Below are 15,257 nucleotides of genomic sequence, written 5' to 3' on the forward strand. Positions count from 1 at the left end.
TATATTAACATTAGTATCCAGAATACATTCATCTTTACCTCTTTTTTGATTTTTGGATATGGGCTCTTTTAAACTCATACAGGAGCCGGCCCGGTGACACAGCAGTTAAGTTCTCACGTTCTGCTTTGACAGCCCGGGGTTTGCCGGTTCGGATCCCGGGTGCGGACATGGCACCGCTTGGCACACCATGCTGTGGTAGGCATCCCACATATAAAGTAGAGGAAGATGGGCACGGATGTGAGCTCAGGGCCAGTCTTCCTCAGTGAAAAGAGGAGGATTGGCAGCAGTTAGCTCAGGGCTAATCTTCCTAAAAAATAAATAAATAAATAAATTCTCATACAGAACTTTATAATATTTGTGAAATCACATCTAACATTCTTTTCCTTTGTGATTTCTGACTTCCATGTCCTGTGAAAGAACATCTCCTTCTCAAACACTTATCTACGATGTTTCTTATACTTCAATAGTTTTAATCCATCTAGAATTTATTTTCCTATAAGGTATGAGGTAGGAATAACTTTACTTTTTAATGATGGTGAGCCAGTTGTCTCAACATGAATTATTGATTAATTCGTCCTTTTCCCCACTGATTTAAATGTCTTCTTTATCATATATGTATTTCTGATTTATACTCGAGTCCACCATTTGTGGATTCTTTTTATTGCATTAATCTGCCATTCCCATACCATCCTCATTTAATTCCTCTATCTTTTTAATGTATTATTTCATAAGGCAAGAGGCATCATTATTCTTCTTTTGAAAAATTGTCTTGCCTTTTTATTCCATGGAAACAATTATTTATTTTTATTGCTTTTATTATGTGACTTGTGATAATATGAGTTTTAAAAAATAAATCAACTATTGTATGATACCAGACAGACTGAATTTAATATTCCCTTTGCCTCTTGGTTGAATTGCCAGAGATTTGTCTATTTTATTGGTCTGTTCAAGGTCCCGGCACAGGGTAGGCACTCAATACATATTGCCACATGAATCCTTTTGGGACTGTCACATTTGTAAAGGTTTGTATGACAGTCAGTACCATCAGAATCAAATTGCGAATACCACATCTTCCATACATAAGCTGCCTTTGAATTGTTTATTCATGAGCAGGGGACCCTGACTAGTGTTTTCTTCTAATCCAAGCTATGAAAATTGTCATTATATTTTAAAAACCACAGCCTTTTCTTTAAAGAAGACTGAATGAAAAAAAAAAATCAAAGGCTGACTTGTGACCCTGCCAGACATTTATTGTCAACCCACCAAGGTCATTTGCTGAATAGCCTGAAGGCATCAGGAGTCTTGTTGCAAAGATATTACAGTGTCTTTCACTATTGTGAACCTGGAGCACTAATTTTAGACTTTTCTTGGTTATTAGTATGTGTGTAAGGCCAATTTCAATTGAAAAATGTTGGACAGACAAACAGGGAACATAGTGTAAAGAAAATTTACATCTCGTCCTTTTTTCCATCATGGCGCCTCCACCATGTCAACAGAGCTTGAGTGGAAGTTAAAACTTGGTTTCTTCTATCAGAAGTCTTGGGTCGGCTTCTGGCTGTGTGGGCTAAATCAGGGAACAAAACCTAAAACCCCAACCAAGGTCTTATTGGGAGGCAATGGGGAGGGAGGGAAGTGTTTCAGGAAAGGAGAAGGAGAATGAACAGGGACACGAGCGACTGTGAACACAAACACCGCTATTGCCCCACCTGGCGTTTAATCCATTTTCTGTTAGAAAATTGAATTCGGCCAGATTCCAGCCATCATCCACTAATGCAGCCAATGTCAGCTTTAGTTAGATCACAGGGGAAGGAAAGATTTGGAGTCAAAAGTAAAATCATAGAAGTAGAAGAAGAAATGAGACGTAAATGTTTTTATAGTCTTAGGGTGAGGAAGTCTTATCTAAGTATGATAGCAAAGCCAGAACTATAAATTAAAATGATTGCTAGATATGGCTTTATAAAAATTACAATGATCAGAAAAATTTCAGAGACTTTCTCGTCCCAATTCGTCTCCAACTTCCCATTCTTCCCCACCCACCCCGGACACTCCTCACTGTTTATCTGGATCACCTGGAAAAGTAGCTTAACCTCAATTACCTTATCTGTAGATTTAAAAGGTTTGATTAATCACCTTATACACTTTAAGTATATACAATATTTTTGGTAAGTTATACCTCAGTAAGGCCAGAAAAAGAAAAAGTTTCATTAGATGGTCTCTAAGATCTTCTTAGCTTTAATAGTCTAAGATTTTATATTTGCTAAAATACAGTGCGCGTGCATGGTTTTTTGATCATTCGTTCATTTGACAGGTGTTTATGATCGACAGCTATAACCTTGCGTGTCAGCCTCTGAGGATGAATAAGACAGTAAGCACCTGACTCTGAGGGACTCAGGGATAAATGAGAGAGATCATCATATGGGACCCACTTTTGGAGAAGCTGGAAAATAGTTATCCATGCTAGACAGTAGGTCAGTGGTGTCTGATGATTTTGTAAATCCTACTTGAGAAAAAAAATAATTCTTGGGTGATCTTAGGCAAGATAGCAGAGCACACCATTTGGCTTCAAATCTCAGATCCACACCTTACGACATCGGTGACCATGGATAACTTACTTAATATTAGCACCTATTTCATCTCTCCTGCATCCCCATTTCAGGAGCAGTGGTACCCCATCCATTCCCCACGTGCCAGGCACTGTGCCAGGCCCTGAAGACAGCTTGGGAATCCCTACGCTCACCGAGCTACTCCTCCTGGGATGGAGGTGCAGGAGGAGAGGCAGGTTTGTGAGAGGATGAGGAGTTCCTTTTTGCATCAGTGTGTTGGCCAGCCAGCAGGAAAGCTCATGCATTCTTCAGGCATTTGGATAGTCACAGGTTCTCAGGCAGTGCTACTCAAATTGTGGTCCTCGGACCAGCAGCGTCAACGACAGCATCACATGGGAGCTTGTTAAAATTCAGATTCCCAGGCCCTGCCCCAGACTCACAGAGTCAACATCTCTGTGGGTGGGGCCCCGGCATCTGTATTTTAGCAGGCTCTCCTAGTGATCCTTGTGCAAACTGAAGTTTGAGAAGCTCTGTTCTAGTTTTATTTTCCAAAGCTGGAGAGCCCCATAGAGCAAGAACCAGATTTACTTTAGGAGCTCCCTCTGTCCTGCCTTTCAGGAGGCCCTGCCAAGGCGCCATTGTCCAGCCGCCAGCTCTCCAGGTGTTCTTTCCTTGTCTTGACGCTTCACAGTTCCATCCACTTGACGCATGTGAAGCTATGACGGTTTTTAGCACCTGTAAGCCATGATACATTTTTTTTTGATGGATGTTATTTGGACAATAAAAACATAAAAAGAGAAAACTCTTTAGTTCTGCTGAGCTCTGCTTGTCATGAACTTCTGAAACACTCAGGCTGCCAATCAGCGCCAGAACAGTAACAGGAAGCTGGTGATTTGAGGGGCGTGTGTGATGAGTACGCACAAGTGCGTTATATTCCTTGGCCCTAACACGGTCGGTCCTCAGAGACAACATGAGGGATCTGGAAAAGGTGAAGGAAGCCTGGGGAGGAAATGAATTTGAATTGATGGTTTCCCCTGACAGCCTTACTTTGGGGCCAAGTGAAGAATCAACTGTGCTTTTTTGTTTTTTTAATGTCAAAGCACCTTTATGAAACAGACTTCCCTGAGACCAGGCCTTCTGCCTTGTTCGATTAGATCATCTCTTCCTGACGGCAGCTGTGGGGGATGTTTTTGGTAACGTCAGTGTCGTATACAGAGGAGAGACAGAGCTGGGGGCACATGTGCTTCCGGTGCTCTTGGCCACCAGGCTGCTTTTGTCAGAGGTACTGACTGAAGGCGCTGGTTCAGTCAGCCAGAAATGAGGGGACCTTTCCTTTGGGGCAAGAGGTGCTGTATGAAGAAGAGCAGAGAGAACATTCCTAAGAACAGCCACTTCCTTGCATTTCGAGAAGCCCTGGTTGGAGGGCATCTCTGCTGGGGTGGAGGACGCTGGGACTGTCCGTGGCTGCCTTTCCAGACGGGTCCACACACAAGACCAGGGTTGCCAGCATATCCATCTCCCAAAATCCTAATAAGATTTTTACCTTCTGTGGGTTGACTAGGTTAATGTCAAAGCTTCCAGCACAGGAAGAACTCTGAAAGTGTGACACCCCCCCTCCCAAGTAATCAGAATGGAAGAAAATCGAGAACTTTCCAATTCACCCATTTACTTATTCATTCACTGGAATGGGGCTAGGTGTGACAAGGAGATGCAAAGGTGAATAAGGGACAGTCCCAGCCTTTGAGGAGCTGGGAGTCTAAAGGAGGGATAGCCTGAAAGAGAAATAATTTGAGGACAGTATGAAAGAAAGTGTTCTTAAGTCGGTTCTTCACTATAGGAGACAGAGCAGAAGGCCATCGAACCTGCCAGCAGAGGTGGATGAAGCCTTCTCAGGTGGCAATTTATCTGCTCTTGCTCAGGTGAAAGGAGGAGAGGCCAAGGAACAGGAAGAACAACAATAATAAACATTTCTGGAATATTCAGTATGGACCCAGAACTACTGTGTGAACTCATTTAATGCTCATAACAACCCTCTGAGGTGGGCACTGTTGTTGGGTCCATTTTACAGATGAGGAAACTGGGGCCCATTGAGGCTAAGGAGCCTGTCCGAGCTCATACAGCTAGTAAATGGCAGACAGGCTCCTGGCTGTTGACCAGTGTCCAACATGGCCTCTTGCAGTATGCAAGCATGATCTCTCTGGGGAATTTTGAGTGGCTTGAGTGAATAGTGGTTCTGAATTTTGTTTTCTTCTAAATTGGGCAATCAATTGAGCTCACCCATTCCCACTTTCCAATGGAGAAAACATCTCTATGATGAAGCTTTGGAGAATGTCGTGGTTTGCCAGGGCTGCTGCAACGAATACCACAGACTGGCTGGCTTGAACAATAGAAATTTATTCTGTCGCAGTTCTAGAGGCAAGAAGTCCCAGATCAAGGTGTTAGCAGGGTTGGTTTCTTCGGACGCCCCTCTCCTTGGCTTGTAGGTGGTTGTCTTCCTCAAGTGTCTTTACGTGGTGTTCTTTCTCTGTGTGTCTGTGTTCTAATTTTCTCTTCCTATAAGGACCCCCATCATGTTGGATTAGAGCCCATCCCAATGACGTCATTTAACCTTAACCACCTTTTTAAGGACCTGTTTCCAAATACAGTCACATTCTGAGGTACTGGGGGTTAGGACTTCAACATAGGAATTTTGAGGGCGGCCACAATTCAGCCCATATGAGAGAGCAACCAACAGAAACAAATTGTACTGTGAGCTTTTACACGTGATTTTATATTATTCAACAATGCCCTATACATTTTTAAGTACTTTTTAACACTATCGTTGGTGATAGTTACAAACTAATTGTATATAACACATTTACAGGCAGCATGGTACTAATGATGTGTAACCATTCAAGCATATTGGGGCAAGGGGGTGGTTCCTGTCTACAATCACTTTAGCAGCACAGTTAGGAATCACTTGTGTATGAACAAACTTGTATCTTTAACTAATGGAAAGCTACAGGTCAAGTGCCATAAATCTGCCTCTCCATGGACTGTAAGAGTAACCAAACAGATGGCCACCAACGGTGATTTATCATTGAAAAGCAAGAATAATACCAGTGAAGACCATGGCTGCCTGGATACCACGCTCATGATGCATGGCTGACAAAAGGTCCGTCCAGAATTGCAGGAATTCCAGCCATCAGAACTTGCTCACGTGCAGCCAGCAGGGGCTCCACCATCCTGAATGGTCACTGGATTTCCCAGTAGAATGGCGAATCAGAACCATTAGTGTGTTCTAACTTACTATTCCTAAATGTTAGTAATTTTTAGTAACTCATTTTATAGGTTCTTAATAAGTAGCACTAATCCCACATAAAAATGAGTCTATGGAATTGTGTATCTTTCGCTCATAAGCACTATAGAAAGGAAACCGTGGTTGAGTATGAATTTTGTGTCCACGATACTAGAGACATATCCCACTCTCTCATTTCTGTAAATCGTATTTAACTGGCTCCAGGCCATGCGTGACCTGGCTCTTAGTCATTATGAGAGCTCCCTTTCCTTTTCCCTTGCTCACCCTGCCTAAAAAGGTCAAATGAGATCCTGACAGAGGAATGCCAGGGGGCCAGGGAACCCAGCCCTTAGTCTATGTGGCCTGGCTTCGAGGCCAGTATTTCTGTCCTCGCTGGGAAGAACTGGTCATGTGCCCTGCTTCTGGCAGACTGGGCAGTGTGTCCTCACAGTGGTCCATTGCCATGACCACCGACCTGCCCAAGGGGACGCTCAGCCATGATGCCCAGGGTCCAACATCTGCAGACATCCTCTAGCCGCCGTCTGCCATCTAGTGTCCGTGTAATGGGAACCAAATCAAAACAATGCTGTCCCACACCTTCCTCGCCTTGCTGTCCATTTTAGAAAGTTTCAACATGCCTTTCTCTTGAGCTGTTTTATTTCCCTTCTCAAAGCTGTAATCACTTCCACCCAGCCATTGACCTGAAACACAAAAACTTTTTATTTCACTCCCCAGTGTATTAGGACGTGGGCACAGGTAGGGTGCATGATTTTAATACCATTTAGAGACCGCTGCTGAGGACGGTTGGGAGTCTTCTAGAGTTTTTAAGAAGAGGCATGACAGAGTAATCTTTTAAAAAGAACACTTTAAGATGGACTGGCTATTAGGTGATCCTAGGAAACTTTATAATGCAACCGTAGTTGCATAGAAAAATGTCCTTATTTTTTGGAGATTTATACTGAAATCTTTATGGATGAAATGTCGTGGTGTTTGTTATTTAAACGCTTTGGGGAAAAAATATAATGGGGGGCCTGCCCATGGCGTAATGGTTAAGTTCACATGCTCTGCTTTGGCAGCCTGGATTCACAGGTTGGGATGCTGGGCTTGGACCTACACACCGCTCATCAAGCCATGCTATGGCAGCATCCCACCTACAAAATAGAGGAAGATTGGCACAGGTGTTAGCTCAGGCACCATCTTCCTCAAGCGAAAAGAGGACGATTGGCAATGGATGTTAGCTCAGGGCCAAAAAAAAAAAAAAAAATTATATATATACACATAGGAAAATATGGCAAAATGCTTATAATTGTTAAATCTAGATGAGGTAACATGGACATTCATTATACATTTTCCTCTTTTTCTGTATGTTTTCAGAATTTTTTAATAGTAGAAAATGTAAAAATAAATCCTTCTGGTGGCTCTCTGGGGGTTGGGTTGGAGGGACGTAGGGAGCCAAGTTAGTGAGGAGGTGAAGGCAGCGATGGAGGTGAACACTGATGAGGGGCGGAGCTAAAACGGCGCCCTGCGGCCGGAGAGGAGGCTGTGGACTGTAAGGTATCATGTCGTCTGTTCTCTTCGCTGTTCCCACAGTCCAAAGTGCTTCGGGAAAAATGGCTGCTGCAGGGTATACCCGCCGGAACTGCCGAGGAGGAGGAAGCCAGGAGGAGGCAGTCTGAGGAGGATGAGTTCCGAGTCAAACAGCTTGAAGACAACATTCAGAGGTAGGTGGTTTCCAGCCCGGGGTCCCCACGCTGTGGTTTACGCCGCAGTAACCACTACTCTCCTCTAGGGGGCCTTTCTCCATGCCGTCAGCTTTTTGCAGAGCTTTGGAATTATCTTCCTAAACAGAATACACTGATATCATTTAAACTTTTCCAGATACCCAGAGTTATTACTCTGAGTACTAATTATTGTATGGGGCTTTCATATAGTACAGTGACGCCTTCATGGACCAATGAGGTGTTGTAAGCAGCGTGTCCCTTCACCAAATGCCACTTTTAAAATTCTTCCATCAGCTTTTGTCTTTTTCCTCCTTTGGGTCCGGCTGTTAGCTGTTATTGCTGCTGTCGTAGGTCTGTTTTCAAACTTGCTACATTTGATCAATTTGAAATGGAAAACTGTAGCCAAGGGTCTTGGAATAGAAACGTGTCATATAGAAGTGCTGAATGAGCACCCCTGGGGTTATGAGCCTGGGTGCTAGAAATTAACCTGGGGTTGTCTGCTTTCACTGTGCACAGGGTGGGTCGCTTCCTTTATGGTTCTCAACCGGGTTCTGAACATTTGAGTCTGGGAGATAAGTGACCTTCCTGTGGCCAGTGGCTGGCCAGGCTCTTGCAAGAGCAAAAATGTAGATTTCGGCTTGAGAACCGCAGTCACCCCAGCTCCCAGGACACCCAGCCAGAGATATGACGTCGGGGTGGAAGTTGGTGAGTGTAGGTGCCTTAGAACCAAATCTCCCAGTCCACCCATGCCACCAAATTCTGCCTGAACTCTCACCGTCAGAGCTTCATCTCTCTCTCCTGACATCATGAGCTCTTTCAGAATACAAAGAGTAGTGCTAACTTGCCACCAGCTGTTTGTACCCCAGGGTGAATACAGACTGAGAGAGTCCCCAGGGGACTCCAGTAGTGTCACCAAAGGGAAAAGCAGACCCAGTGTAAGCCCCAAAGTCCTATGTCCCTACCCTGCTTGGACCCTGATGTCCCTTTAATAGTTCTCAGAGCAGCTTGGCCACTTGTGGGAGAAACTGGCTAAGAAAAAGTGTGTATGGGATGTGTGTGTGTGTGTATGCATATACATACACGTGTGTGCAAATATATACACATGTATGTGTACACACACTGTCTTCAAATACAAAAGACAAAGGCTGAACTATTACCAACAATTATGGCATTGGAAGAAGAAAATTTTAATCCTGTAAATACTGGCATCCAGCTTGTATGGACAAGTTCCTCCGGGACCGCTGATGACAGGACTTCCTGTTAGAAACCCAGAAGAGAGGAATGAGAGGGGGCAGGTGGAAGTCACTCAGACCTGAGCCTCAGGGGTTCCCTCTCCTCAGCAGTGGCACTTCTTGCTGCATCTTAGACAAGATGAGGAGCCAAAGATTGTTGGAAATATTGACAGTAAATTGGAGAGGAAAAGGCAGCTCTGAGAAATGGTTTCATAGGAAGTTTGTTTAGGTCTCAAAGCGGCAGGTCCATGGTGCTTTTAGCTGCAGTGACAGTTGACACGATCCAGCATCTCTTTGTCTTTACTTGTGATCACAGTTCCAGTCATTTCCCTGCCCCTTTCTTACATAATCACAACAGATGGCTCTGGCGCAAAGCAGAGGCTCCCTAGCTATTTGTTGAATGAAAGAATTGGGACCTAGTGCACTGGGCATCGGGGGACCCCTGCCTGACACAGGAACTCTCCAGTCCAAATTGGCAAGACCTTGGGAATCAAGTGGCCTGGGCCCCGTCTATTCACAGCAAGAACCGCAGGTCCGGTTCTGGGTGGGTCATGTGCTACTGAGGAGTTCAAGGAATTTCAGGATGAGAATACCTCTGACAGGAAGGGAGACAGCGTATACGCTAATGAGCAGAAAATCATTTAAAATCATTTCTTTAAAAACTGGATATCTTTAAAAAAAAAACAACTGGATATCTTTTCTCACTGAGCCTGATGTGCATTCATTTCCTCTAGTAGGCCTTATTATAGATGCGAGGCAGAAAGGATTTGGAAAATAGGCTAAAATTAGTTATATGACCTTGTCTGTTTTTCTTAAATGGCATTGGAAAATGCCATTGGCAGTTTCACTCTGGCTTGATCACAAATATATTGTTCTTCTGGTCCCATAGGTCGTAACTCTCACCTGCGGGATGAACAATTCCACGTGGAGGGAGGGTCTTAAATCGAGACTCAGTTTTGGCTAAAATGACCATTGGAGTGAGGTGTAAGAGTTAGGGGCCGGTTTATTGTTTGCGTGGGAGTGATCATACTCAGAAAAATAAAGAAAATGTCTTTTTATGTCTTGAGTCAACAGGATAACGAGCTCACTCGATGTACGCAGGCAATCTCTTGGAGCCCATTTAAGAGACAGATTCCCAAGCCAGAAGGAAAGAGATCATAAGAGCCTGGGGGTAGAGGTGGAGGTGCCGAGGCCTGGATTCAAGGGACATTTCCTTCTGCCACAGTCATTTTCTGTGGGATGAGCTGTGTTCTCTGGACCTGCTTTTCTGTAGGAGCAGGGCTGCTGGTAGGCATCGTTTCCTCCTCGGGGCCTCCTAGAGAGGTGTTTCTTCCTGCCCCAGAATCAGTTTCTGCTTCCCCTCATCTTCCTCGCATCTTCTCTACTACAACGTTCAGCATCTTTAAGCTCTAGTCCCAAGGAAAGAAAGGAGATGTCTTCCCTCCTCCCTTAAAGGATACTCAGTCATCTAAGCCACTCTCCTGGAGTCCAGCATAGTGTAGTTCTCTCAGTCATTGTCATTTGAACAGCTCTAAAGGCTCATTGGAAACATAGGCATCCTACAGTGTTACGAAGTCTGTGTGGATTGGCTGCCCTGGCCCTGCTAATTTAAGTGACTCTAAGCTTAGGTTAGATGAGTCTTCTCTTGCTTTCCTTACACTAACGAGTTAACCACGACAATTTGTTTCTATGGCAAAGGCAGAAGTGCAAGAGGGCTGAGCAGAACGGAGGCGTAGGCTCAGAACTGCCCATGAGCCACTAGCCAAAGTCAGTCCACGGCCAATCCCAGAGCCAAGGGGAGGAGACGGAGCGTCAACCTTCAGCGGAAGGAACTTCTGAGTTAATGTGGCAAAGGGCACAGATTCCGGAAAAGGAGGACATGGGGGCTAATACTCCCGTCTTCCAGAAGCATGACTGTGCAATTGAAAAACTGCAAGCCTGAGGGAAAACAGACCAGCCTTAGGGAAAGTACAGAAAAGCCGATGAATAAGAAAGAAGACGAACTAGAAGAACTCAGGAATTCAGAGGGAAAAGAAGGAGAGAATAAGAGAAAATAGGGGTGGTTTAGAGATCAAATTCGGAATCTGATCTTTATGTAATAGGAATCCCAGAAACTGTCTACAGTTCAGATGTAGCAGAACCACTAAATAAAGGAATTCTAAAGGAAACTTTCTTTGTTTGAAGCAGAACGTTAGTCTGTAGATCTTCAGAGTTGGGTCACTAGTCTAAGTCGCTCCCCAGCAATAAACTGGATTCTTGTAAAGGGATGTATGAGCTGTTTTCAAACTATAAAATATATTAGTACAGCTATGCCCTGAAGGTATTTTAGTCCCTGTTGGCGAACCAAGAGTAGCTTGAAGAATGTGAAAGAGCAGTAGAAAATAGTAATCAAAGGACAGGGAGAATGCCTACAAGGAAACATTAAGGGAAATTTGGGCCATTTAGTTTAGGAAAAGAAAGGATAATAGCAACCTAACTCAGAACTTCAAGTGTGTGTAGGGTTTAGGCCACATCTTCATTCTTTATGTCTGGGCCATTCTGAATACGATAAAGACCTCAAATAAAGCATGAGAATTTGCACTTAGATGTATGTCTATTTCCCTAGATATCTTCAAGAAGAAAGAACACAACCACCTTTCTAATTCTGATCCTAAAATTCTTTAAGTGCCAGTAGCCATACAGGAAGTTCCAGGCTTATAGACATGTTTCTACCAAAATGTTACTTGTCAAACTGGTGGTGGTTTGGAACTGAGAATCGTACCTCTCTTCCAAAACCATTATATGTGGTGCTTAGATTTTGAGGGCAGCCACAAGGAGGAAAGGAAGGAAGAGAGGAAGGAAGGGAGACGGGAAGGGGAAATGTAACTAGACTACTAAAATCCTGGGCATTAGAATCACCTGGGACACTTTTTAAAATACAGATTCTTGGGCTTCATTCCAGGAAATTTGGATTCAGTGATCCAGGTAAGGAGCCCTGGAATTTATGTTTTTTAAAGAGTGCTCCAGATAATTCTTTTCATGGTCATATTCAAGAATGATTGTTGAATGGTAAAAACAATAAACCATAATGAAATCATATTTTAATACCTAGAAAGCCCCAAAGGAGATGAGGAAATAAATAGTGTTTATAAGAAAATTGATTTCACACAAATGAATAAAGAAAGACAACCCTGACACTTGATTTTAGACTGATTCTGAGCCTTCGAGCTTTGACTTAAGGAAATTTGAACCCTGCTTTGGGGGTGCCTGTAGGTGGGACTAGAGCTTTCTTTCTGGCCTAAAGCTAAGGTCTCGCCACCATAGGCCCCACAGTGGAGCCAAACTTTCATTTGAACTTTATTAGGAGCAGCTTTGGTTTACCAGACTGAAAATGATCCAGGTCAGGAAAGCTGGTTACTTTCCCAAAGGCCAGAAAATTCTACTCTTTTTCAAAGATTTCTGGCTGAAATTAAGAGCACTGTAGCCTTGAAGTGATGACATCAAGATGGCAGGAAAGAAAGAAGAGAACTGGTCACTACAAGGGATAGATTGTCCTTCTTTTGCACAACTTTTCCCTGGGCGATGTCAGGATGGCCAAGTCTGTTCATTATATTCTTGGCTCGCTGGAAACCAGAAGTAAAATAGGCTAAATAAGGTCAGGATCGTTGAAAGCAAAATATGTACACAGATTTCTTTTCTTAATTTTCTTTTTAAAAAACTTTCGAATGTCACATCTTCTGTAAGCTTTATTTCCTTTTGGAGTACCATATTGAAGAAGCCCAAAGGTTTTCTAGTTTGGGCCCATTGTCAACCATTGTCATATGTGTGTGATGGGTCCCTGGGAGCTATGTGTTGGCCTCACATTGATGCTCTTGGAGATTTTAGACCATGAGATCCACGTTAACCTTCTCTACTTCATGTCTGCTCCAATCAACAAATCTTGTGGTTTTCCTTGTGATTTTCCCGCTTAAGATTCTCTTTCTAATTTCATCAGGTTTTATTCAAGTGTTTGAAATATAATGTTCTTAACTTTTTTGATTAGTGAGAAACATGGGAAAACTTTGTTCTCCTTGCCCCTTGGAATTACCCTGATGAAGATGAGAAATCTCATAGGATAGTAAACAAAAGTGGAACAAGCTGTCACAAAGCCAGGGTATTAATTCTAGCTTTGCTGATAATTTGCTGTGTGACTTTGGGCAAGTCTCTCAGTCTTTCTGGTCTCTGTTTCCTCATCTCTTTAGTGAAAGGTCTCTGAAGATCTTCCAACTCTGGTATTCTGAGATTCTTTAATTTGGGCAGTTGACTAGAGATCCCTTTTCTGAACAAATACACCTGTGCAAAGAAATGTCATTGTTGTGAAAGGAAGTGGTTTTGGAGACAGGCCAGAATTGGGGAAAGAGGTTAAGTTCCAGGAAACAAAAGCCCTGTGTGTGAGTAACAGAATCATCACAGAGGTGACTAATTCATCCGAACAGCTGTTGGTTGTAAAATATGTCACATCAAATATTCGTTGAATAAAATACTGAAATCCCAGTTGCTAACTCAGAGAGGGCCATGCAGCTTTTTAGAAAGAAAATTCAAGATACAAGTGGACTGCTTCATTTCTGCTTCTGACTCAAGATTTTCCGACTGCCTCGGGGGGTCTCTGATGGATCCCAGAATTCACTGAATTTTAAGTCTGTTAAGAGACTCCAAGCAGAAGACTGGCGCATCCAGCATCAACATGTGTGTGTTATATTATGGGATTTTTGGCAACTGAGAAGATGACAGTCATCCACAAATAACTTATCTAGAAAAGGCAACCACAGAAATGTTCACTGGAATCACAAAGGACACTTGCTCGGGATTCATTATGCTCTTCCTGCTTGCTAGTTTTAACTCCAAGATGCTCTGTTCTTTGTGGAGTGTGGGGCACCCCACATGGGCATTCCACATCTGGACATGCCCAGCCCAGCCCCACCCGACACAGCCACATTCGGCCCCTCAGCCCTGTTCTCATTCCCCTTCTTTTCGTTTCACCAAAATAAAATGATGTATACTATCAACCGTATAGAGATATAGTGGTATCAGTATATCGTCTAATTTTCATTGGTCTCTTACTCTGTTCTGGGTACCGATCGAGCTTTATGGCCTCCATCTGGCTCATAAGTTTTCTCATTTCATCCTCATAACACTTCATGAAGTAGCAGTGATGATGACGACGCCCATCATACAGTTGGGAGAATTGAGGCTTAAGGAGAGAAAGTCACTTGCTGCCCCAAATGACCCCATGAATAAGTGAAAAGAGCAAGTGTTTGAACTTGGCTCTGCCTAACTCCAGAGGGCGTTCTCAAAAATCTCAGCGAAAGTTGTTATTTTCGGCTAAAAATTTTTGAGACCTGTGATAATCAGTGAACTCACACTAAAATAAAGTTCACCTCATGGAGGGGGTGGATGGACAGGTAGCATGCTCCTCCCTCCTCAGCCCCCACAAATGCCTCTTCAGGAAGCAGTGTAGCAAGTGTGCAGACCCCAGAGGGGCTGGGCTTGGATTTGTTGGGAGTGGTCATCCTGACTCGGGAGGGTGCCCCCTTCAGGTTCGTTCAGAAAGTGCAGGTTCCATTCGGGGCTTGGTTCGTCTCTTTCTGAATCCCTTTGGTCCCGGGTGCACTTTTGTGGCTGTATCCAGCCTAAATTTTGGCTCAATCGATGTGTGGTTACGTAAAGGGCTCCCAGCATACCATACTGTTTACAAACCTGGACCTTAGAGTCAAACCGTGGTTTGAGCCCCAGTTCTGCGTTTATGACTTGTTCGATCTTGGACAAACCATGTCACCTCTCTGGACTTTAACTTCCCCACCTGCACACTGGGGATAACAGTGCCCACCTTAACGAGGTGATGTAATGTGTCGAGATCACATGCATTTGTGAAGTACCAAGTACAGTAGGCTGTCAATAAGTAAGAGTAGTGCTATTGTTATTGTTTTCTCCTCCATCCTTCTAGAGCAGGGTTTCTCAATAGCGGCACTATTGATGTTTTGAGCTGGATAATTCCTTGTTGTAGGGGGCTGTCCTGTGCATTGCAAAATACTTAGCGGAATCTCTGGTCTCTACCCAGTATGCCAGCAGCACCACCCCGCTCCCAGTATGACAATCAAAAATGTCTCCCAGCATTGCTAAATGTCCCCTGGGGGCAAAAATAGCCCCTGGTTGAGAACCACTGCTTCAAAGCCTGGATTGCAGCTGTTGACACTGAGATGAAAATCACCCCATAACCAGCCTCAGAATACAAAACCCTAAAAAGATTTATGAAGATAACATTAATGATTCTTGGTGCAGAACGACATAAGCACATAAGCGTTTCAGTTGCTTCTCTGAGGCTTCTCTCAAGCACTGAGGCATGAAAGTCAGCTCTGAGTTAAAAAAAAATGGTTGCTTTTTGTTTTTTTTTTTGACACCCATTGCTGCACCGATTTTGCAAAGGCAGTGATTTTATGACAGCTCGTAAAGCTGTAGAATCTTAGAG

The 15,257-nt window shown here is 43.7% G+C and overlaps 1 protein-coding gene across 5 annotated transcripts in view; it reads left to right on the forward strand.

Annotated features, from left to right (window-relative positions):
* Window positions 1-15,257, forward strand: part of PALM2AKAP2 (PALM2 and AKAP2 fusion) — a 327,886-nt gene that overhangs the window by 70,547 nt on the left and 242,082 nt on the right. For all 5 annotated transcript variants that reach the window (XM_046659481.1, XM_046659497.1, XM_046659490.1 and 2 more), the window contains exon 3: window positions 7,411-7,541. In XM_046659481.1, the coding sequence (XP_046515437.1) occupies window positions 7,411-7,541 (131 nt within the window). The remainder of the gene's footprint in view (window positions 1-7,410; window positions 7,542-15,257) is intronic.

The sequence above is a fragment of the Equus quagga genome, chromosome 1, assembly GCF_021613505.1.
Source record: "Equus quagga isolate Etosha38 chromosome 1, UCLA_HA_Equagga_1.0, whole genome shotgun sequence".
Taxonomy (NCBI): domain Eukaryota; kingdom Metazoa; phylum Chordata; class Mammalia; order Perissodactyla; family Equidae; genus Equus; species Equus quagga.